The 25528-nt window shown below is 39.1% G+C and overlaps 2 protein-coding genes across 4 annotated transcripts in view; both read left to right on the forward strand.

The window, feature by feature from the left end:
- The first annotated feature begins 12787 nt into the window (after positions 1 to 12787).
- Positions 12788 to 19060, forward strand: batf (basic leucine zipper transcription factor, ATF-like). Its single transcript, XM_047387653.1, has 3 exons — positions 12788 to 13020; positions 13770 to 13874; positions 17999 to 19060. The coding sequence occupies exons 1-3, from the start codon at positions 12958 to 12960 to the stop codon at positions 18203 to 18205; spliced, it is 375 nt and encodes a 124-aa protein (XP_047243609.1). The 5' UTR covers positions 12788 to 12957; the 3' UTR covers positions 18206 to 19060.
- Positions 19061 to 19186: 126 nt separating this feature from the next.
- Positions 19187 to 25528, forward strand: part of flvcr2b (FLVCR heme transporter 2b) — a 38575-nt gene continuing 32233 nt past the window's right edge. The window contains exon 1 of one of the 3 annotated variants that reach the window (XM_047387651.1): positions 19187 to 20243. In XM_047387651.1, the coding sequence (XP_047243607.1) occupies positions 19668 to 20243 (576 nt within the window). In that variant the 5' untranslated portion in view covers positions 19187 to 19667. Of the gene's footprint in view, positions 20244 to 21698; positions 22498 to 25528 lie in introns of those variants that run through there. The other 2 variants (XM_047387650.1, XM_047387649.1) reach the window with 2 other exon arrangements.

Genomic DNA, 25528 nt, shown 5'->3' on the forward strand with positions numbered 1-25528 from the left:
GCATTTTGGTGAACTTTAGTTGTTTTAATCACAAAGTTGATTTACTCTGATTTATAATGCATTTTATTCCCTGGCTAAAATGATCAACCGTGGGGCTGCATTCATGGATAGCAATAAGGGGTTGATAGAGCTTGTGATAAACCTGCAAAAAAGTATTTTTGATCTTTCTAAACTGTCTGACAGTTGGATGAAGTCAGTGTCTGATCGTCGAGGGTGAAGACACTGCGGCGCAGCCTCCCATTCACTCTGACCGTTTTCCCTTCAGTTCCACCTCATAAAATTTAGGTCAGGGAACAAAGCACTGTCTCTGCTAGACCGTAGCACGGTGCCAGGGCCCTTCACATACGCCTCTCCGACCCTCATCGCTGTAACCTTTCACATCCACCCCTCTACACTGTCACAGAGGGAAAAACATGCTACAACACAGTTGTTTCTGATGTGAAACTCTGAAAAGCACATTTGCAGATGGTGGGCCACCTTGTGGCCTGTTTGTGTAATTACACTTTATTTATATATTAGTGAATTTTTTTAAGTCTGATTTGCAGACGTGTCTGAAACGCCTTTTGACGCTTTGTGTAGGATTGTGGGTCGTATTGATAAAAACGGACAGGCTAAGAAAAGTTACCTAAAATATATATTGCACGATTTTGACATTATTCCAATGAAGCTCATTCTGATTAAAATGGCTGTATCTACACAAATATACATACATACTTCCTTTTTATGGTTATTTTATTTCTTCTAAAGCTTCTATATTTATACTTAATGTCACTGATGTCTGTACGCAATCTTAAGAACCACAAGTGCTTTACAGTAAAATAGATTTACATAAAATAAAAATAAAAACACAGCAGATATTAGGGCATGATGATAAAACAGCAACACATACACATAAAAACATCACACACCTCAAATCAAAAAGACGGTCACAATAAACAAATCTTCAGCTGCATCTTCAAACTCAACAGAATCAAGACAGTATTAAGATGGAGGCACAGCATTCCCCAAGGTGGGGTCTTTAGCAGTGGTTTAAATCACCCCGAGAAATCTGCTACTCTGACCCTCAGAGGAAGACTGTTCAATACTCTGTTACGGAGAACAGTAACAACATGCCTTTTCTGTTTTAGATCTAATCTAAGAAAATCCAAGAAGAAACTAATCAGAAGATCTAAGACAAGTGTACAAGATTAAAAGTTAAATAATATGCCCTGAAGATTGATTATTTACATTCGGTTCCTCTGAATTACAGAAGGAAAACCCCACCAAATACCACACAGAGATAGATGAGTCATCCTTCAGTCGATAAATCTTAGGCATTTTTATAGATTTACCTAAAAATATGAGAAATAACTGCGCCACAAAATTCAAAACTAGTTATGAAAATTTCATCTCTGTTGATTGATTAATTGGAACGGCCGAGAACAAAGAAACAGACTTTGTAAAATTTGTAGAAACTAGATTGTCTGAAAACAAATGCATCCATCCATCCATCCATCCATCCATCCATCCATCCATCCATCCATCCATCCATCCATCCATCCATCTATCCATCCATCCATCCATCCATCCATCCATCCATCCATCCATCCATCCATCCATCCATCCATCCATCCATCCATCCATCCATCCATCCATCCATCCATCTATCCATGCATCCATCCATGCATCCATTCATCCATGCATCCATCCATCCATCCATCCATGCATCCATCCATCCATCCATGCATCCATCCATCCATGCATCCATCCATCCATCCATCCATTCATCCATGCATCCATCCATCCATCCATGCATCCATCCATCCATCAATCCATTGGTTTTCTAGAATTACAGTTTCTGGACAAAGATGTTGAGTCACCCTGGACGGCTGAATATTCACAATAAAAAAAAACTCTAGAAAGTTTGAAAATATTTTTGAACAGCTCCTAAAACTAAAACGTCTGACTCTTTAATCTTCATCACCCGCAGTACTATCTTCAACCACTTGATGTCCCTCTTCTGTCTCTCCTGCTGTCATCTCCTCTCTCCTGGTCAAGCTCCTGTTAGAGAAGCTGCTCCTCGCCGGGTGTGGTGGCTCTCACCTGTAATCCAAGCTACCTGGAGGCTGAGGCTGGAGGATTGTTTGACCTCAGGAGCTCTGAGCTGCGGTGGGCTGTGCGGATCGGGGGTCCACACTAAGTTCAGTATAGATATGGTGACCCTGGGGGAGCCTGGGACCACCAGGTCTTCTAAGGAGGGGTGAACCGGCCCAGGTCGGAAACGGAGCAGGTCAAATCCCCCGTACCGCCCAGTAGTGGGATCGCCCCTGTGAATAGATGCTGTAGTTCAGCCTGAGCAACACAGTGAGACCCAGTCTTTTTATCCTCGTCACTACACTACTGTCACACCAACACTTACAAATTAACATCTAACAGCTGCTTAATCACTCATTTTAGCTTCTTATTTTACTAAAACCTTTATACTGTAGCTGTGATCCTTGTCCAACACCGCCTCCTACTGGAGGACAACTGACACTACATCAAGTTTTACATCTTCAATGCTTCAAACATTCTGAGACATTTAACTGATAAAACCTGGACAGGTAAACAACCACCAACAACACATAGATGAGAGCCTTCAGCTGTCCGACTTCAGCCAGAGAAAGTTACGGTTTCAGTGTTCACAGCTTTTCAGTATATCATTCCTGTGATTGGACACACACAATGTTTAACATGCCAGTGGGAACTTGTATAACAGAGAACCATCTGAATATGTTTTTACCAGATAAGCAGGAGGGAAATAATTTTTTTTTTATATAAAACAAGAAATATTTGAACAAAGTTTGAAAATTTACAGTGATAATGTGCTACTATATCTGCAGTAAGATATTTTAAATAGGTTCAGTAGAGATCAACTATTGGCAGATTGTTTTGAAGCGCTGTAAAGTCCAAATGAGGAAAGACTCTGAATGTTCAGCTAATATAGACCTCCTTTTTTCCTGGCAATATCAAAACAGAGCCTGAGGTATATAATGATGGTAATACTTACAACACTGATCTTTATTATGAGTGGAACCCTAAGGAATAATCAGGGGAAAAAAATCTTCAAGTATCTACTTAATAGGACATATTAAAACAAATATACAAAGTGTTTCAGAAATGAATACAGGCAGGTTAATAATTAAACTAAACAATACAAAGAAGGTTACTGTAGCAGGAGACTTAAACACAAAACAGCAAAGTAAGTAAGCAAATGTTTAATGGAGCACCCTTCACAGGTTAAGAACCACAAGTGCTTTACAGTAAAATATATTTACATAAAATAAAAATAAAAACACAGCAGATATTACGGCATGATGATAAAACAGCAACACATAAACATAAAAACATCACACACCTCAAATCTAAAAGACAGTCACAATAAACAAATCTTCAGCTGCATTTTCAAACTCAACAGAATCAAGACAGTATTAAGATGGAGGCACAGCATTCCCCAAGGTGGGGTCTTTAGCAGTGGTTTAAATCACCCTGAGAAATCTGCTGCTCTGACCCTCAGAGGAAGACTGTTCAATACTCTGTTACGGAGAACAGTAACAACATGCCTTTTCTGTTTTAGATCTAATCTAAGAAAATCCAAGAAGAAACTAATTAGAAGATCTAAGATAAGTGTACAGGATTAAAAGGTAAATGATATGCCCTGAAGATTGATTATTTACATTCGGTTCGTCTGAATTACAGAAGGAAAACCCCACCAAATACCACACAGAGATAGATGAGTCATCCTTCAGTCGATAAATCTTAGGCATTTTTATAGATTTACCTAAAAATATGAGAAATAACTGCGCCACAAAATTCAAAACTAGTTATGAAAATTTCATCTCTGTTGATTGATTAATTGGAACGGCCGAGAACAAAGAAACAGACTTTGTAAAATTTGTAGAAACTAGATTGTCTGAAAACAAATGCATCCATCCATCCATCCATCCATCCATCCATGCATCCATCCATCCATCCATCCATGCATCCATCCATCCATCCATGCATCCATCCATCCATGCATCCATCCATCCATCTATGCATCCATCCATCCATGCATCCATCCATCCATCCATGCATCCATCCTTGCATCCATCCATCCATGCATCCATCCATCCATGCATCCATCCATCCATCCATCCATCCATCCATCCATCCATCTATGCATCCATCTATGCATCCATCCATCCATCCATCCATCTATGCATCCATCCATCCATGCATCCATCCATGCATCCATCCATCCATCCATCCATGCATCCATCCATCCATCCATCCATCCATGCATCCATCCATCCATCAATCCATTGGTTTTCTAGAATTACAGTTTCTGGACAAAGATGTTGAGTCACCCTGGACGGCTGAATATTCACAATAAAAAAAACTCTAGAAAGTTTGAAAATATTTTTGAACAGCTCCTAAAACCAAAACGTCTGACTCTTTAATCTTCATCACCCGCAGTACTATCTTCAACCACTTGATGTCCCTCTTCTGTCTCTCCTGCTGTCATCTCCTCTCTCCTGGTCAAGCTCCTGTTAGAGAAGCTGCTCCTCGCCGGGTGTGGTGGCTCTCACCTGTAATCCAAGCTACCTGGAGGCTGAGGCTGGAGGATTGTTTGACCTCAGGAGCTCTGAGCTGCGGTGGGTTGTGTGAATCGGGGGTCCACACTAAGTTCAGTATAGATATGGTGACCCTGGGGGAGCCTGGGACCACCAGGTCTTCTAAGGAGGGGTGAACCGGCCCAGGTCGGAAACGGAGCAGGTCAAATCCCCCGTACCGCCCAGTAGTGGGATCGCCCCTGTGAATAGATGCTGTAGTTCAGCCTGAGCAACACAGTGAGACCCAGTCTTTTTATCCTCGTCACTACACTACTGTCACACCAACACTTACAAATTAACATCTAACAGCTGCTTAATCACTCATTTTAGCTTCTTATTTTACTAAAACCTTTATACTGTAGCTGTGATCCTTGTCCAACACCGCCTCCTACTGGAGGACAACTGACACTACATCAAGTTTTACATCTTCAATGCTTCAAACATTCTGAGACATTTAACTGATAAAACCTGGACAGGTAAACAACCACCAACAACACATAGATGAGATCCTTCAGCTGTCCAACTTCAGCCAGAGAAAGTTACGGTTTCAGTGTTCACAGCTTTTCAGTATATCATTCCTGTGATAGGACACACACAATGTTTAACATGCCAGTGGGAACTTGTATAACAGAGAACCATCTGAATATGTTTTTACCAGATAAGCAGGAGGGAAATACATTTTTTTTTATATAAAACAAGAAATATTTGAACAAAGTTTGAAAATTTACAGTGATAATGTGCTACTATATCTGCAGTAAGATATTTTAAATAGGTTCAGTAGAGATCCACTATTGGCAGATTGTTTTGAAGCGCTGTAAAGTCCAAATGAGGAAAGACTCTGAATGTTCAGCTAATATAGACCTCCTTTTTTCCTGGCAATATCAAAACAGAGCTTGAGGTATATAATGATGGTAATACTTACAACACTGATCTTTATTATGAGTGGAACCCTAAGGAATAATCAGGGGAAAAAAATCTTCAAGTATCTACTTAATAGGACATATTAAAACAAATATACAAAGTGTTTCAGAAACGAATACAGGCAGGTTAATAATTAAACTAAACAATACAAAGAAGGTTACTGTAGCAGGAGACTTAAACACAAAACAGCAAAGTAAGTAAGCAAATGTTTAATGGAGCACCCTTCACAGGTTAAGAACCACAAGTGCTTTACAGTAAAATATATTTACATAAAATAAAAATAAAAACACAGCAGATATTACGGCATGATGATAAAACAGCAACACATAAACATAAAAACATCACACACCTCAAATCTAAAAGACAGTCACAATAAACAAATCTTCAGCTGCATTTTCAAACTCAACAGAATCAAGACAGTATTAAGATGGAGGCACAGCATTCCCCAAGGTGGGGTCTTTAGCAGTGGTTTAAATCACCCCGAGAAATCTGCTACTCTGACCCTCAGAGGAAGACTGTTCAATACTCTGTTACGGAGAACAGTAACAACATGCCTTTTCTGTTTTAGATCTAATCTAAGAAAATCCAAGAAGAAACTAATCAGAAGATCTAAGACAAGTGTACAAGATTAAAAGGTAAATAATATGCCCTGAAGATTGATTATTTACATTCGGTTCGTCTGAATTACAGAAGGAAAACCCCACCAAATACCACACAGAGATAGATGAGTCATCCTTCAGTCGATAAATCTTAGGCATTTTTATAGATTTACCTAAAAATATGAGAAATAACTGCGCCACAAAATTCAAAACTAGTTATGAAAATTTCATCTCTGTTGATTGATTAATTGGAACGGCCGAGAACAAAGAAACAGACTTTGTAAAATTTGTAGAAACTAGATTGTCTGAAAACAAATGCATCCATCCATCCATCCATCCATCCATCCATCCATGCATCCATGCATCCATCAAACCATCCATGCATCCATCCATCCATGCATCCATCCATCCATCCATCCATCTATCCATCCATCCATCCATCCATCATCCATGCATCCATCCATGCATCCATCCATCCATCCATCCATGCATCCATCCATCCATCCATGCATCCATCCATCCATCCATCCATCCATGCATCCATCCATCCATCAATCCATTGGTTTTCTAGAATTACAGTTTCTGGACAAAGATGTTGAGTCACCCTGGACGGCTGAATATTCACAATAAAAAAAACTCTAGAAAGTTTGAAAATATTTTTGAACAGCTCCTAAAACTAAAACGTCTGACTCTTTAATCTTCATCACCCGCAGTACTATCTTCAACCACTTGATGTCCCTCTTCTGTCTCTCCTGCTGTCATCTCCTCTCTCCTGGTCAAGCTCCTGTTAGAGAAGCTGCTCCTCGCCGGGTGTGGTGGCTCTCACCTGTAATCCAAGCTACCTGGAGGCTGAGGCTGGAGGATTGTTTGACCTCAGGAGCTCTGAGCTGCGGTAGGCTGTGCTGATCGGGGGTCCGCACTAAGTTCAGTATAGATATGGTGACCCTGGGGGAGCCTGGGACCACCAGGTCTTCTAAGGAGGGGTGAACCGGCCCAGGTCGGAAACGGAGCAGGTCAAATCCCCCGTACCGCTCAGTAGTGGGATCGCCCCTGTGAATAGATGCTGAAGTTCAGCCTGAGCAACACAGTGAGACCCAGTCTTTTTATCCTCGTCACTACACTACTGTCACACCAACACTTACAAATTAACATCTAACAGCTGCTTAATCACTCATTTTAGCTTCTTATTTTACTAAAACCTTTATACTGTAGCTGTGATCCTTGTCCAACACCGCCTCCTACTGGAGGACAACTGACACTACATCAAGTTTTACATCTTCAATGCTTCAAACATTCTGAGACATTTAACTGATAAAACCTGGACAGGTAAACAACCACCAACAACACATAGATGAGATCCTTCAGCTGTCCGACTTCAGCCAGAGAAAGTTACGGTTTCAGTGTTCACAGCTTTTCAGTATATCATTCCTGTGATTGGACACACACAATGTTTAACATGCCAGTGGGAACTTGTATAACAGAGAACCATCTGAATATTTTTTTACCAGATAAGCAGGAGGGAAATACATTTTTTTTTATATAAAACAAGAAATATTTGAACAAAGTTTGAAAATTTACAGTGATAATGTGCTACTATATCTGCAGTAAGATATTTTAAATAGGTTCAGTAGAGATCCACTATTGGCAGATTGTTTTGAAGCGCTGTAAAGTCCAAATGAGGAAAGACTCTGAATGTTCAGCTAATATAGACCTCCTTTTTTCCTGGCAATATCAAAACAGAGCTTGAGGTATATAATGATGGTAATACTTACAACACTGATCTTTATTATGAGTGGAACCCTAAGGAATAATCAGGGGAAAAAAATCTTCAAGTATCTACTTAATAGGACATATTAAAACAAATATACAAAGTGTTTCAGAAATGAATACAGGCAGGTTAATAATTAAACTAAACAATACAAAGAAGGTTACTGTAGCAGGAGACTTAAACACAAAACAGCAAAGTAAGTAAGCAAATGTTTAATGGAGCACCCTTCACAGGTTAAGAACCACAAGTGCTTTACAGTAAAATATATTTACATAAAATAAAAATAAAAACACAGCAGATATTAGGGCATGATGATAAAACAGCAACACATAAACATAAAAACATCACACACCTCAAATCTAAAAGACGGTCACAATAAACAAATCTTCAGCTGCATCTTCAAGCTCAACAGAATCAAGACAGTATTAAGATGGAGGCACAGCATTCCCCAAGGTGGGGTCTTTAGCAGTGGTTTAAATCACCCCGGGAAATCTGTTACTCTGACCCTCAGAGGAAGACTGTTCAATACTCTGTTACGGAGAACAGTAACAACATGCCTTTTCTGTTTTAGATCTAATCTAAGAAAATCCAAGAAGAAACTAATTAGAAGATCTAAGATAAGTGTACAAGATTAAAAGGTAAATTATATGCCCTGAAGATTGATTATTTACATTCGATTGATACTACATCAAGCTGGTAAATCAATGCTTTACTCAGTTGATAAAATTATTTCAGTTGAACGATCATTTGCATCATAAGTGAAGGAGAAAAGATCGTTTTACTTGACTGTTTCTGTGAAATATGTTACTCTGGTTATTTGTTGTGACTTTCCTGAATCAGAGATGATATCATTCAGTAGAAGGAAGTTAGTTTCAATGTTTACAGCTTCTCTCCTATCGAAAACTGTGAAATGTCCTAGTGGTTATATTACGTTTACTGCTGTGTTCACTAGGCTTTGTTCAGCTGCCAGTATTGGTTGAGTTTAATATACAGTTGTTTTTTTATTTGCAATGCTTAAAGTGACTTGCAAAAGTATTTGTACATTTTGAACCTTTTACATTTTGTCACACTACAAATACAAACTTTAATGTGTTTTATTGGGATTTTATGTGACAGGTCAACACAAAGTAGGGCATATTTGTGAAGTGGTTGGACAATTATATGCGTTTTTATTTATTTGTTTATTTATTATTTTTACCAAATCAAAATCTAAAAGTTGAATGGCTACGTCTTTAAAGCTTTCCACAGATCTAAAATTTTATTTTGGTCTCTACTGGCACATTCTGACACATTGATATGTTTTGATATCATCAATGGCATTGTATCTCTGGCTGTATGTTTTGGGTCATTTTCCCGCTGGAAGGTAATTCTCTGCTGCAGTCTCAAGTCTTTTTTAGCTTCTAACAGCTTTTATAGTTTTTCAATATTGCCCTGCGTGTAGCTCTATCCATCTTCTTATAAAATCAGTTTCCTCATCCTTGCAGAAGTAAAGCATTCCCACAGCATGACGCTGCCACCACATTATTTCATCATTAGGGGTAATCAAGTTGATGAGCAGAAATATTTTTCAAACATAGCGCTTTGCATTTAGGGCAAGTCCATTTAAGTCTCATCTTACCAGGGCGTCCTTTTCCTCATTTTTCTTCTCTAAATGGCTTTTTACAAACTATAAACAGGATTTCTTGCGGCTTTCCTTCAACAGGGGCCGTCTTCTTGCCAGTGTTTCAGATTTGTGGAGTGTGTACCTAATGGTTGTCCTGTTGACAGTTCCCCACTGTAGCTGTGGATCCCATTAAAATACACTGAGCTTCATGGTTATAACATGATAAAATGTGGAAAGTGTCATGGTGTACAAATACTTTTGCAAGGTACTGTAATACCCAACATTACACCTTGAAATGACCCTTTTTACTGCACACTAGGTCTATGAAAGGGAAAACAACAGCAACAGACGTGGTTACAGACTGGACTTCACACATTGGACATGAGTCATAAATGTCATTTGTGTTTGAGTATATACCTCACTCACAATTACTGCAGTGTTGATGTTTATACACTCAGAAGTGTTTCAATTATCTTTTTCCCAATCAGGTGCTTAAAAGAAGTCTCCCCTCAGCTACTTCCAAGAAACACTACCACATATCAACTTATTTCAAATGTTTCATTAATAAGTGTTTCCAAGAAAAACCTAACAGATTAGGAGGTGTGAGAGGAGTTTAATGATGAAATTAGTGAATATACAGATTGCTGACACTTTTGCTAAACAGGATAAGATGCACACATCATATTACAAGGATGTGTAAGTACAAAGACTTTCAGTAAGTAGGTTTCTCAGAATATTCTAGAAAAATGGTACACATTTTGGTTAGTATTGAACAATGTTGTGCTTCTCTTCTGGTTACAACAGAACTGTTCAAATCAGCTTTCTCCTTTATTTTTCTTTTCTTACACTCTCAACTCTCTTGGACAGCCTTAAATGCCAAGTATTAGAAATGTCTGCCCTTGCCCAAGCTCTTCAAAATTCCTGTGATGGTGGAACATGTTTTTGTGTGGGAGGACTGTTCTGCCAAGCAAAGCTGTTTTAGTCCTGATTCTTTTTTTTCTCACAAGAAAATCTTGTTCTTGCACCGCCAAATGCTTTCTCGTGACGGGGGCCAAACAAGAAAGGGCCTATAACAAGTAAAAGGTCGCCAGCAGCTTTAATTTAGTCTAACTCTTGGTTTTACAGTGCAATTCAAAAGTAATTACCCCTTACAGATTTTTAATGTTGTGTGCATTTTGTGCTAATTAAATGTTCTAGATCTCAAGGAAATAAAAATCACCTGAGTGAACACAAAATTCAACATTCAAATGATGATTTTAGGGAAAAAGCTATCCAAACCAAGCTGGTCCTTTGGGGAACAGTAACTTGCCTCGCTGTTAAATCAAGAATTAACTGCGATAAACCACATTAGTTTGGTTCAGTTTCACTAGCCATGCCCATGCCTGATTCCTGCCTGTCCTATAGACAGACACAAATCAATTAAATGGAACCTGCCTGACAAGATGAAGTAGGCTAAAAGATCTCTAAAAGCAGCACATCAGACCCCAATCTACATACATTCAAGAACGGGTCAGAAACAAATCAATAACAGATATTGTTCTGAGTGTTTTTAAAGCCAATTATAATGCTTTCAGATTCCAGCAAGCCAGCAAACTTCACAGAACTAGTCAGCCTACCAAAATTACTGCAAGAGTGCTTTAAAGACCCACCAGGCCTCCCTTGCCTCAGTTAAGGTTAGTGTTCATGTGTGTATAATAATTAAAGAGACTGGGCAAAAACAGCATCCATAGAATGGCTCTACAACAATTGCTGACCAAAAAAGATTAAAAAAAAAAAAAAATGAGTTTCATATTGCCAAAAAAAAAACATCTTGATGAACCCCAAGACATTTGGTAAAATATTCTGTCGACTGACAAGACAAGAATTGAACTTTTTGGAAGGTTTATGTTCTGTTACAGCTTTTGTGAAACTAACACAGCATCTAGAAAAAGACCAAACCTGCACTAAAACATGGTGGTGGTAGTTTGTTGTTCTGGGGCTGTTTTCCTCCTTTTGGACCAGGATGACTTTCTGTAGATGATGCAACCATGAATTTGCTCTACTGGAAAATCCTGAAGGAGAATATCCATTTGCGACCTTAAGCTCAAGTGTACTTTAGGTGTAAAGCAGGGCAATGATTTGAAGCACACCCTCCTGTGTTGCTGAATTAAAACAATTTTGCTAAGAAGAGCAAGCCAATGCTCCTCCACAGAAATGACTCATTGCCAGTTATCACAAATGTGCTGGCAAGGGTGGCACAATCAATTATAGGTTTTAGCGGGTAAATCCGTTTTTCACAGGGCCATGGTGGTTTGGATAGCTTTTAATCATATTACTATTTTGTACTCACGCAGGTTGTCTTTGACTAACATTAAAATAAGTTTGATGATCTGAAATATTGAGGAATGACAAAAAAGCAAAACCAAAAGAAATCTCTAGGGGGGCACATACTTTCTCAGAGCAATTTTTGTGTATGCTACATACAAGAAAGTTAGAACTGAAGGTCAAAATTGAATACATTTCCAGTATATTTTACCCCCACAGAGACTGTAAACCTCCTCCAAATGTACATTTTTCTTAAAGATTCCCCACGCTTGTAGCATCATTTACACTGAAAAGCTACGAGGGAATTCTGAGTGGGTTTTTGGGGAGCCCCTTGAGCATTTCTCAACGCAGTAAGTCCTCAACGTCGCCCTCACCTATTTGCAGCTGGTGCTCCGCAAAGCGAAACGGCACGGCACAGACTGTGGAAATCACCACGAGACGTGTCGATATTCAAGGCCCAGTCATCCATGCTAGAGGTTTGGGATAAGAGGTCTCTGGAGGATTGAGTCGAAACGCAGCATCATATGCAACCGCCAAAAAAGGGGAAGAGGATATACCCCCAATGTCTGTTTGATACATATGGCCTACAAAAACTAATATAGGGCTGCACATAAGGACATTTGTCTCCTTTAGAATGCTAATTGTTATTAGGTTGTAGTAGTTTTGTAAACTTACACAAAGTCTCAAATACCCCAAAGGTGTTAATAAGTTAAACTGAATGTAATATGTCAGTTCTCTGGAATTTACACAATTAGTTTGAGTTTTAAGTTTCCATCAGACATGTGACTTCCAGTCTAATGCAACTTACCCAGATTCTTACCAGAAGCCACATCAGATACAGATAATTTGGTATACAACTACTCTCACAGTGTGTGTGTAAGTGTGAGTGTGTGTGTGTGAGAGAGAGAGCGAGAGAGAGAGAGAGAAAGCGAGATAGGGTGAAAGAGGAGGAGTGTCAGAGAGGGAAAGAAAAGAGGGAAGAAAAGACTCATTGCTCATTAAGCGGTAAGCCAAGTTCTTTTCAAGACTTGCTCTGCAAAGACTTTCCCTCACCGACACACGCGTACACACACACACCCATACACATCTCTTCAAAAACCCAAAGCAGAAGTGGACAGGAACGGCAGTTTTCAGTCGCTGCGGTTGGCTATGGCTCAGGGCTCTGACAGCAACGACACAAGCTACAAGTCCCCATCACCTGGAAGCAGACCGGTAAGCGTGCAGTTTTGTTTTGTGTACCTTCTCAAATAATCCAGGAATAGTTTTACTGAAGGAGTAAACACATAAATCAAACATCTGCCACCTAGATTTTTCTCTGTTTAATGCACACCGGGGCTCCTATCTTGAGTGGCTCTTTTTTCACAGCTTCTTGGGGTGTTTCACTTGCACACATGGGCTGGAGGCATGACTCGCTTCAAGTGTAGGCTTTTTTGAATTGCACAACTTATCACTTGCCCAAGCGGTGGGAATCCTTGTTTTTTTTTGCAATTTTCAAAACTGTGAATGACTTAAGAGCTGCCAGGAAGACGCATTTGTGTGACTATCATCCTTCTGTATCAACTGCCTTCACGTGTGCAAGCCTTTGATGATAATGGCAATTCCGTTGGGAGCATCTGGTTGCTTTCAGACTACATCACAAACAATAGACAGTTGTTATATCTTTGATGTACAACTGAATCAGCATTTTGAGATGGATTAGTTATTGCGATACCAAGAAAACTGAGCGTTAGGGACATGAAACAGGGTGTGCGTTACACCTAACCGATGACTCAGCCACTCCCTGACCCTACCCTTCGCATTCGGCACATTGCAAACCCCGTCTCCTTTCAAACTGCCATTGACACGCATAGCACTGCCATTTGCAGACGCCAGTAATAGCTAGAATGTCAAAGAAACTTATTTTGGCTGGTTTTAGCACTGTATGTATCGCGTCAACTGAAAAGTGGTTGTGTTTTTGCCAGAGCTCCTCAGACGATGTGAAGAAAGTGATGCGGAGAGAAAAGAACCGGATTGCAGCACAGAAGAGCCGGATGAGGCAAACTCAGAAAGCTGACAGCCTTCACTTGGTGAGGAAACTAAAGACTTTGCCACAAACATCCCACCCTACAACATAAACATGAACATCAAGTGTTGCAGATGATCTTTTTTTGCAAAACATGGTCTAACAGAGGTACAGTTAACTACAGGATGTGTTAAAGATTGCTGTAGGTACCAAAAACAGGTAGCTTGACCTTAATTTACAACATTACCTCTTTGCCCAGGAGCCCAAGCAGAACATGACATCTCTGGGAATGGGTTGGTACTATATTTACAAAATGCTACCTGACCATGTGGCGATGTGTCATGGCTTCTGTTGGGCTGCACACTTTGGCGGTTCTCTGTGTGTTTGCAGAAGATTAACGAATAAATTAACACGTGTGGGCATTGAAAATCCAGCGCCAAAGACTGCAGCCCTGCCGAGCTCGATGACAGGAGTGTGTGTTCAGTCAGCTAATTTCATGTGCTAGTGGTCATCTCTGTTGACTTAGATTGATTTCCAGGTCCAGGTGTTCTCTTCTACAAAACACATCAAAAGTAATTCAACAATTATCTATGAAATTCACACGTTCTACTTTTCTCTAACCTTTTTATTAATTAAAGAAAAGGACAATTTATGCCATGATAGTGTGCTCTGCTGCCACTCTGTTTTCAGAACATCAGTTTCTGTGAACTTTATCAGATGCCCTGAAGAGATTTTGACCTTCAGAAAAGCCACATTGTAGGCTGTAGTAGATTCTGTGAAACAGATCTGAATGCATGAAACTCCTTTCAGTGAAACATGCCGTATTTTATCAATCTCTTTAAAGCCCTGTCGCATTCACAAAGAACACCAGGGGACCACAGAACATGCTCTGTGGTTTTGCTTTCATCGTCTCACTAGATAAACAGGAAGGTGAATTTTTCCCTTGCTGTGACACAGTCTCTTATTTCCTGTTTCTTCTGTAGTATTTTCTTCTGTGTAAATTAGTTTGAATGTTGTGTGTCGTGGGCAGCAGGGGAGAAAAAAGGGCTGTCACTTCTTGTAAAGCTCTGATAGTAGTGGGCTGTATTTGGCTAAGTGACGCAAGTACATGGGGTTTACCCAGAGCTTATGTGACAGTAAGGACCTGAAGGTTTTGGTCATGGTGAGATGACCTTTATAGCGCCTGAGTGGAAGATTTCTGCTCCACAATTCCCACACAAAAAAAAATAAAAAAATTGAAGACAAAAAAGGAAAAAAAAGCAAATTTTCTGGTTGTGACGTACAATTAACTCAAACTTGATGATCAGTGTATGCATCAAGCTGTTTTGGAAAGTGTAGCTCTCAAACCCTTTGAATGGCAATGTCTCACACTGCGATGCTGCTGCAAGACTTTGCAGGTGGTTTCTCTTGTTTTTCCAGACTTCTGCAACACAGTTTGATACCCTATCTTACAGCATTACAAAAGATGCTGCATAGTTACCTCGCTTTTTTTTTTTTTTATTTCAGTGAGGAAGTAAAGTCTACAACTTTATTTATTGACTTTTGTCTCAAAAGATCTAGTTTATCACCTCCACTGAAATAAATCAATATTATTTTAATGGTTCATATAATATTTATATTATAATTACTTTATAAGGAAATAACTTCCTAAGGGAAAGTATAGTAACAGTATAAATTACTAAAATAAAATAAATCAGTTGAGAAACTCTTAATACTTGGTCTAGCACAAAAGAGTTAGCCTGCTTTATCTGATTTCACATTGTTTGCTTAAGAATGATGCACACCCATATAGGAAAGAAAATTTTCCCAATAAAAAGGCTTTATGTAGTCGTTGAAAACACTTGCATAAAATAATTTGAAGGCCTTTTCCATTGTTGAATTAGTGGAAGCCACAAAGCCACTAACCTGCAAATAAAATATCTATTAGACATTTATTTAGGCTTTTCACATTAAAAAGTACAAAACTAGAATAACAGGTGCAAATTTACATTACATCTATAACCTGTATCTGATAACATAATGTCGTTAAAACGTGCTTTGAAGTGAGCAAAAGAAGATTTTTGATCATATTTATCCTAAATACATTGAAAAGATGTCCAATGCTAGTTGAAAATGTGAGCTATTATTCATATGTTAATCCACATGTAAGGAACTGATGGGAAATTCATATCTGTCATGTACTGACAAAACAAATCATTGCTAGTGGTTCCAGAGCAAGGTACTTTACCTACAGTGGTGGTTTTTAGCAGAATGCTAAAACACTAGCATGCTAACATGCTAATAAGTCAACAAACTCATGTTTAGCAAGATTATTTTAGCATGCCAGTAATAGGTAAAGGCTGTTGGTATAAAAAACATCTGAAACTGGTGAAATGCCCCTTATTTTCAGTTGTTTTGTTCTAAAATGTAATCATATGATTCGTTAAGAGAATAACTTTCTGTGTGAGGAGGGAGTCCCTGGGGGACTCCTCAGAGTTTCAAGGGAGATTCAGTGAGTAACAAAGAAATAATATCAAATGTTTACATAAAAACTTTGTAATGTTTTTAACTTTTGTTAAAAACATAAGAACTTTTGTTCAGAAATACTTTTTCGTGAATAGTCTGGCTGTGTAATTGCAGCATCGAAGGTGTATCAAACAGTATCTTGGCCCAGTTTTTTTGTGTATATGGCATCATGTTTCTGGATTATAATCATCCAGGAATTTTGCTGAGGAAGTAACATTTTTGTTTACCATCCCTGAAAAACCCTGCTCTGAAATGAAAGATGTTGAAAAAGCAGAAACGAAATTGCAACCTAAAATTTAACAGCACTCCACGATATTGTCTTATTTTTCTCTCAAAATCCCACCACTAAACCCCTCAAAGTTGTATATGAGGTCAAAAATGCAATGTATACAATAAAGTTTTTTTGTGATACTGTACAATATTAATTTAAAGTTATAGTGTTTTAATTAGTTCTTTTTAATGCTTTATACTCTTACATTTTCTATGAAAATATTGTAAGTATTTATAATAAGAGTCAGAAAACACATTAAATGAACATCTGAAGATAATTACTCTTATGTTTTTCCAAGTGTAGATGTCAAAGGTCAGAGTAGAGTTTTAAGAAATGCTTAGAGCTAGAAATGTAACCATTGCCCGATAATAACTGTTTATTTTACTGAATTATTGAGATAAATGGGCATACAAATCCTAAAACCTGGCTTATAATACATTGTTATCTTGAAAACCTTGTATCACTCTCATTTATTTTTGTTCTGATGTCGGTTTGGGCCACCTATGATCAGCCCCGAATAACACCAAGTATCTTCCAGCTACTAAATATTATGTATTGGACTCATATAACCACATTTCCTCACAGTACACTATAGGTAGACAATAGAAAATTGCTGCCAATTGTCATACATCCAAGCTCATATGAAATGTCTCCCCTGGTTGGCACAAATTGATGCATGGTTCGTATGTCTTGTAGTAGAATTTTTTGCTGTTTCATACCAGAAAAAGTCAGGTACAAAATAAACAAAACTCCATTAGTGTAGTGACAAACACAAACACGTAAAACAGAATGGTATAACACAATCTAATTGCTTTTATTTTTAAACAGTAAAGCAACAATTATTGCAACAGATGTTAAATAATATGACACTAAAGTTTTTATAGTTTTACTAATGTTATCTATAATCTTTATGGACTGTGCTTTTTTGCAAGTATAATTATTTCCATGCAGCTAAATTTGGCTTTTTTGTAAGTGTGAGGAAAGTGCACTTGGGATCTTTGAGCCAGTAGTGTTCAGCAACAGGTTGGGAAGGGGCAGCAAGGCTCTACTCTATGCTGAGACAAGTCAGTCACTTTAACTTTCTATGGCATCTTAAAAGGACTTTACACCTTGAGAGTGTAGGAACAGTTTTGAAACAGTTTTGAAAAGATAACTCTTTAAAACTTTGTTAAATCTTGATGTGTTTATTGTATACTTATCCGATAGAGTAAAAGGACTCTTTCATTATTTTGGGGGTCCGAAGCTGAAATGTTTTAAAAGTCAAATATCTGTGGACAGATACAAGAAAAAGAGAAGTTTAAGCATAAAAGCAGATAAAATAACCTTACGTTACCTAGTTTTGCTTAAGAGCATAGAACCAAGTTCGGTCATTTTGAGCTCAGATCTGACATCTGGTCTGTGTGTTTTTCCAGGAGAGTGAGAACCTGGAGAAGGAGAACGCCGCCCTGAGGAAGGAGGTGAAGCAGCTTACGGAGGAGGCCAATTACCTGTCATCTGTGCTGAGCAGCCACGAGCCCCTGTGCACCGGACTGGCTCCCCAGACCCCTGAACTCCTCTACCCTACTCATCAAAGCAGCTACCACCGCCAGCACATTAGCGTACCACACTACCAGCGCTGACCTGCCTGATGGCCTGCAGCGAAAACAGTTGACTGACCTCAACAGACAAAGACTGACAGGAGACGTGTCTTTTTTATTCTTAAAACATTGTTAAGGTGAGACAGGCTAACTTGTCCATTAAACAACATGCCAAAACTCTCAACAGTAGTATTGAAGACATATTTATTTTGCTTCTCCATGTCTCCTTGCTTTCTGATTGTGAATCTATATCTGAGTTTAAATTTCTTGGTAAGGAGAATTATCAGGTAGTCTATGTTTACAACAAAAGAGGAATATTGTGCTTACATGTTAAATTCTTATTTTTAGTGTTTCAGAGAGCACCTTTTGTCATTTTATGTCTTGTGTTCTTCGTGTTTCTAATGTGTTTTTTGTGTGTAAACGCTCAGGAGCTTTGACAGTGTTGATTGTGGACAAAAAGAATGTAAATGTAAAAAGAAAGCTGGAAATGTGGGAAAGGGTAGTGGGAGGATCCAGCGTATGTATTTATTAAATTTGATGCTTTTCTTTTTCTGAAACATCATCTGTAAACCTTCAGGGTTCATGTTATTCTTTTGTTTGCAAAGACAGCTTGGTTGTAAAGTCTGCACAGGTGCTGATAATGCAACATGTGACCAACGTTTTATTTCTCTCCTCAGTCGCCTCTAGGGGGCACTGTTTAACCGTGTTAGAGATTAAAATACAGTAGCTTATATTTATAAAGCATAAAATTAATATTTTGTGAACTGCTCTGTGTGTGGATAAGGATTAATTTAAGACAATGAGCTCCACTGTTACCCTTTGCTTGTGCTACACTTGTGGTGATCTAAATAAAACGGCCTGTTATCTGCAGTACATTAAAGCAGGAAGTACATGTAATCAACTGGCAATAATTGTTTTTATTTTATCACCTGACTCGTTTGAAATAAAGTAGATAGTTTCGCACTCACTCACGGAGATTTCTGGGCGTAACTAATTAATTATTATATAGCCTGGGCCAAACTGTTCAAACAGCGTCAATAAAGTAGTTTATGTTAAACTCCGCCCCGGTGGTCGACTTTAACCGACTTCTTTTAAGATTTTAACGTGGCGGGTTTTGGTCCGGGTGGAGGGTCACAGCAGGCGTCCAAACACGTGTTAAATCGACCTCTATATCAATTCTTATTTATGAAATATCCCGCTGCTCTTTTCTGCTTAACTTAACGATATCCTGAGGGGGATAGTTAGACTGCTAAACTTGTTTTCGGGAAGGAAACGCTCTGTTAACTCTGAGCGGTACATTACTACTATGTTATAAACCTACAACAAAAGCATAAACGTTCTTGAACTCTTTGGCTTCGCTGAAGATATAAATATGTAACGATTTCTGGTCGGTTTTTAGATATATAACTCTTATTTTTACGAGACACTACAGAAAAGCGCTGCATGACCCGTGAAGTACAGTAAGGTTGTACTCTATGAGTGGCTCCGCTGAGAAGACTTGAACATGAGCGAGAAACAAGCGCAGGAAGACGCCAAACTAAACCCAGAGGACCTGGAGAACCATGTGAACCTGGAGGCGGGCGACGCTTCCACGCTCCGCGGCGATCAGACTCGGGAGGACGGTCACGGGGCGCCGCAGCAGACCCGTCTGTACAAACACCGCTGGTTGATCGTCTTCCTGTTCAGCTCCTATTCGATGTGCAACTCGTATCAATGGATCCAGTACGGAATCATCGGGAACATCTTCACGAGGTTCTACGGCGTGGAAGCGTTCACCATAGACTGGCTGTCCATGATCTACATGCTGACCTACATCCCGCTGATCTTCCCGGTGACCTGGCTGCTGGACAGGAAGGGTCTCCGGGTGATCGCGCTTGTGGGAACGGCGCTCAACTGCACCGGGACGTGGATCAAAGTGGTCAGCGTCCGACCCGACCTGTTCCCCGTCACCTTCCTCGGGCAGTTCTGCAGCTCCTTGGCGCAGGTCTTCATCCTGGGGATGCCTTCAAAAATCGCCTCGGTGTGGTTCGGTTCGGAGGAGGTGTCCACCGCCTGCTCTATCGGAGTATTCGGGAATCAGGTGATGCAAATTTGTGCTGGATAATAACTGGGTCAAATGAACTTCTCACCTATTTTCTGAATTGGTCTCTTGCTTCAAAGATTTACTGTCAGTTTCTTAATTCGTTTTTATGGCGCACAAGAACTGCCATATTCCAAAAATAATCTCTATTTTATCGTGTTATTTTATTTTATTATTGACAATTAGGTATAATGCTTTCAGATCTACAAAATGTTGCATGAATGGAGCAAGTGGGACCCAAGAACGTTTTCTACTGACCAGATAGGACCCATTAACACTTTTTTGTTAATTCAATTTTTCCAAGTACCAAAAATAATAAAAATGAAAAATTATATCTTGGCATATGCTTTTGTAGCCTTCTGCAAGTTTTTAGTAAAACTTTATAAATGTGTGACTTAGGTACACGAATAAGAAAGAAAGTTATTTGAGGTGAATTGTTACTTTTGCCCCATTTGTTAGTATGGTAATCGTATTGATTAATTAATTTATTTCTGTAATTATTCTTTATTTCGTCTGTTCTGATCTTCCATACAGTTTAGCACCTTTACACATTTGACATTGTCACTAAGTAGTATTTTACATTTCTCTTTTAAGACGCAATTAAGAAATTAGGAAGAAGTTTCCTCATCCTTTGATGTTTGATTTTGTTGTTCATGGCTTCATTTGGAGAACCCATCAGGGCTCTGTTACAAACTTTGCTCCAAAACTAGGGCAGCACTCTTCTTACTGGCATGAAGCAGACATCGACATTACAGATGGCAAAAGTGCAAACTACATATCTACCCAATTTTTCAAAACCATTATTCACATTTACTTTCATAAACTTGTTATAAACTTGTATTTCAGGTACCCTGTTCAATGCTGCACAGTGTTTAAAGATCTGCTGGATCCATTATCAAAGACACAACAGTAGAAATAACAGTCAAAGGTTTCTGTGCAAATAACTCTTGAGTCATCCTATCATGAATTTGACAGTAAGAGACCATGATGGGGATGTTGTAACTGAGAGCAGTAGCTTAATGTGGGACAGAGTTTCAGTAATGTGATAAAAAGATGTCAAAATGCATAAACAAAAAATAAATAGGAAAGAAGAAAACAAAAACAGATACACAAAGATTGTGAACAATACTGGAACAAGTGACTTCATTTTCATTATATCAGAAAGTATTACATGAGTATTTTCTTACAAAAACCTCATAGAAAGTTATTGTTTGCAATCTGCGGAGAACTGTTGCAAAGACTTTAAAAATCAACTATTTGCAGTAAGTTTCTGTCATTTACATGAATTAGCGTTCACAGGATGAGTTTTTACTTTTATGTTTAATTTTTATTCAGAGATTTAGTTGAGGAAGTCTGAGTTGGTAAGAATGGTTCTGGAAGGATTGTAATATCTCAACATCACATGACAGAGCTGAAGGTAATGAATATGTGGACATTCTTGTACGATCACATGCATAATGATAGAGGATGGACCTGGAGACACACCACTAGTTATTCCAGAGCACTCGCATCTTCCTGCACAGCAAGCAGTTTGGAATTGAACTCTGGAATCCTAAGGACGCTCACTCCAAAGATCCAGGCAGGGGCCTGGTTCAGGATGGCTGAAATGCCGCAAAACAATACTTTGAAAGGAAACCGTGCAAATTCCGAATCTATCATTGATGAATGGCTGCAGTTCAAGGCTGCAAAGAGCCTCGCTCCCGGCCTTGTTTTCCTGCAGGGGAGTTTGAGGCCCCTTGACAGAAAACTCTCCCCTGGCTCTAGATTGGAAATTGGGGCTTCAGGTGATCAAGCTGAGCTGTTACAAATACCTGAAACCAAGCTTTACCATCGCCGGTGGGTCATGCTTTTTCTCTTCAGTGCAGTCTCAGCTAACAACGCCTTCATGTGCTTCCAGTATGGCATCATTAGCAACATTTTCATGCGCTTCTACAATGTGGATTCTCTGGCCATCGACTGGTTGTCTATGATGTACCTGCTCACTTACGTGCCACTTATTCTGCCTGTCCTCTGGCTCCTGGACAACAGGGGAATCCGGGATGTGGTCCTTGTAGGGTCAGCCTTTAACTGCATTGGTACCTGGATAAAAATTGGCAGTGCCAGTCCCGACATGTTCCTGTTGACATTTTTTGGACAGTTTGTGTGCTCGGTAGCTACAGTGTTTGTTCTTGGTATACCTTCTTACCTTGCCTCAGTGTGGTTTGGAGAGAATGAGGTTTCAACTGCTTGTTCCATTGGTGTTCTGGGAAATCAGGTTGGTCTAGAACTTGTCTTAAAAGTTTTACTTAGATTGTGTAGTTTAAAGAGAATAGAAATGATTTCATTTGATTGTAAGTCCAAGAAAGGGAAACTAATGTGCATGGTTTGGTGATACTGAAGTCTAATGTTTAAAAGCTTAGCCATTTGTTCACTCATACACTTATTACACATGTTTAAGGTAAAAAAAAACTATTTAAAATGTGTGGTTGTGTAAAAGAACTAGGACACAAGCTTAAATATATATTTACATTTCGATCTCAAATTTCTTTTATTCTTTTTCTCTGAAAAACCAATTGATTTAATTTCAGGTAAATATCGAAAAGTAACTTTGTTTATCTCATTAAACAAAATGTAATAACTAAAATATGCATTATAACTAAGGAAAACATTAGGACACTCTAAAAGCTAGTGATAACCCCTTTAGCTAAAAAAAACATCTTGTATCCGTAACTTCAGCTGTAAGGTCTTAGATGGGTTTTATAGCATGTACAACCCATTTCAGGCCACCTTGCAGCATGTCAATGGGATTAAGATCTGGGCTTTGACTAGGCCCTGAACCAAAGTGTCCAGTTCTGCTTCAGCTTGAGTACGTTTTATTACTTGATGTTCTTTATTGATGTTCTCAAGTTTTACTCTACTGTGCCTGCCTATGGTACACAGAATTCATAGTAGTTCTATGTTGGTGATTTCTTCTTTCTAAATCCTCCTTGTTCTCCATCCTCTCAATGTGCACAGCTAAGAAGGGGTTGGAAATGTTTTAGGCGATTGTGGAGAACAATCAGTATGTTAAAAATCCTTTTCTGGAACACTGAAATAAACACATTTGTTGATTAAGATGGCCATTTCTACCTAGAATAGCAAGGTTAACTAGCTGGTTAATTGGTCTTTGTAATCAGCTGCTGTATTTTTCCATTAATAGAGCAGATAAGATAAAAATGTCTCACTGCAAATTGATCTGTACTTACCATCCTGAGGCAATGGGAGTGCCCACCTTCCATTGTCTGACCTGGAGGCGTCATTGAGGTGCCTGGACCTAATGCTGGATCCACTGCTGGGCCAAGTAGATTTACAGATTTTACAGAGTCTAAAACACATGAAACAGCCTATAATTATTTTGTAACAAATTAATAATTTCCATTATTCTGTCTAAATAATTTGATTTGGTAGGCATCCTGGTTGTCATGCATTGGACCGCCCCTTTGCTGCTTGCCTGAATGGAGTAACTTTGTGAAGTTGTATGGGTCGTGCAAGGAAAGATGTAAATACTCACGAAATGTGGACATCTATCTGGCCTGATAACTCTGTGTGTCAATTTGTGCTCTAAGGCCCACTGTCTCAGGTCATATTTAAAGCTGCTGGTCACCTCAGCATCATCATTTGCTTCCTTTTCTGAGTCAGGGGATCAATAGTCCACACCAGTGTGAAAGTCAAAACTATCTAAAGTCTCAATAACACTGTCCCTGCTACAACTACAACTCTGACTCCCAGGTACACTGTTGCAATTAATATCAATGCCTCGATGTTCATGCTTGCTGTCAGAATAACGACAGCACCACACACACCTGACAGAAAGACAAGACTGATTTATAAACACACAACTAAACCTTTGGTGTGTGTTATAAACATTAATAAATGTGAACTTATGGCCTTTAAAACTTCATTTTAAAGCATGCCAGTTAAAATTAGGTCATCAGGCATACCATTTACAAAGGATCAGAAAAATACAAGCTCTGTAAACTTTTACCCTCTAATTCAAAAGACTTGAAAAAAGCGTAACTGATCTTTCACTGCCAGGTTGTACTCTGCTTACTAAGGCTGAAGGCAGTTTTTGAACAAGATTTCATCTTAAATTATTATTTTTACATGTGGCAAAAATGTTCTATATGTAATTTCTTAGTTTTTTTCTGTATGGTAATGTGATATAGATTTTTTTCTTTGCCTTAATGCTACACCCCTGACTTTTGTGTGGTTATGTTTACACTTTGTTCAACCCACATTGTTCTGTGTGCCTTAATAACATTAGTCTACCACAATAACACAAGAGACAATGTAGACGACGTAGAAGTTTTAGCTAGCGTTAGCTGAAGAGGTGCAAGGTGGTGTCGACTGGTTGAAATTAGGGTGACCAGATAAAAAAAAACAAAAAACGAATGCGGGACAACAAGGATGGTTAGGGACATTGGTGGTTCTAGACAGGGGCCAGTGCCACTGAAGAACTGGTCTTGTCCCCTGTTATAGCCCCTGTACTGAAGATCAAAGTCAATTTCTTCTGATGATATGTGCTGGCACGAAAACCGTAACTGATTGGTCCCTTGCACTAATTTCATTTTTTACCCTTACAGTTTTACTTTAACATCCATCCATCCATCCATCCATCCATCCATCCATCCATCCATCCATCCATCCATCCATCCATCCATCTATTGTCTTCCACTTGTCCGCGGTCGGGTCATGGGGGCAGCAGCCTAAGCAGAGAGACCCAGACTTCCCTCTCCCCAGCCACTTGGGCCAGCTTGTCCGGGGGACCCGCAAGGCGTTCCCAGGTGTTAGGTTGAATATATATATATATATATGTATATATATATATATGTATATATATATATATATATATTCATGTTCACTATTATCACTCACATGCAGACTTTGCTGAAGTATCTAAAAAGTCACATGCAGATGTGACTCAGTGTTCTGGAACAGTCTGTACTGAAATTGTTACTTTGATCTGTATGCAACTGCTTCTGTATCTACTCCCTAGCTGAGAATCTCTAAATGTCATACACACTCCCTTTTTGTAACTTAAAATGTTTGTTCACTCTTCTGTATAATAAACCCTGATGAGAGTCTGCACCTTGGTAACTTCACACTGCAGCTGGTGTCAGTTTACCCTCGCAGCGAGAAAAGAAAGAGTCTCTGTCTCACTTCTGTTTGATTGACTGTGGTTTGACCTGATCACTCAATCCACCCTAACACCAGGCCAGGCAAGAAACATAGTCCCTCCAGTGTGTCCTGGGTCTTCTTCTGGGACT

This window comes from Girardinichthys multiradiatus, chromosome 15 (genome assembly GCF_021462225.1).
Source record: "Girardinichthys multiradiatus isolate DD_20200921_A chromosome 15, DD_fGirMul_XY1, whole genome shotgun sequence".
NCBI classification, from domain to species: Eukaryota; Metazoa; Chordata; class Actinopteri; order Cyprinodontiformes; family Goodeidae; genus Girardinichthys; species Girardinichthys multiradiatus.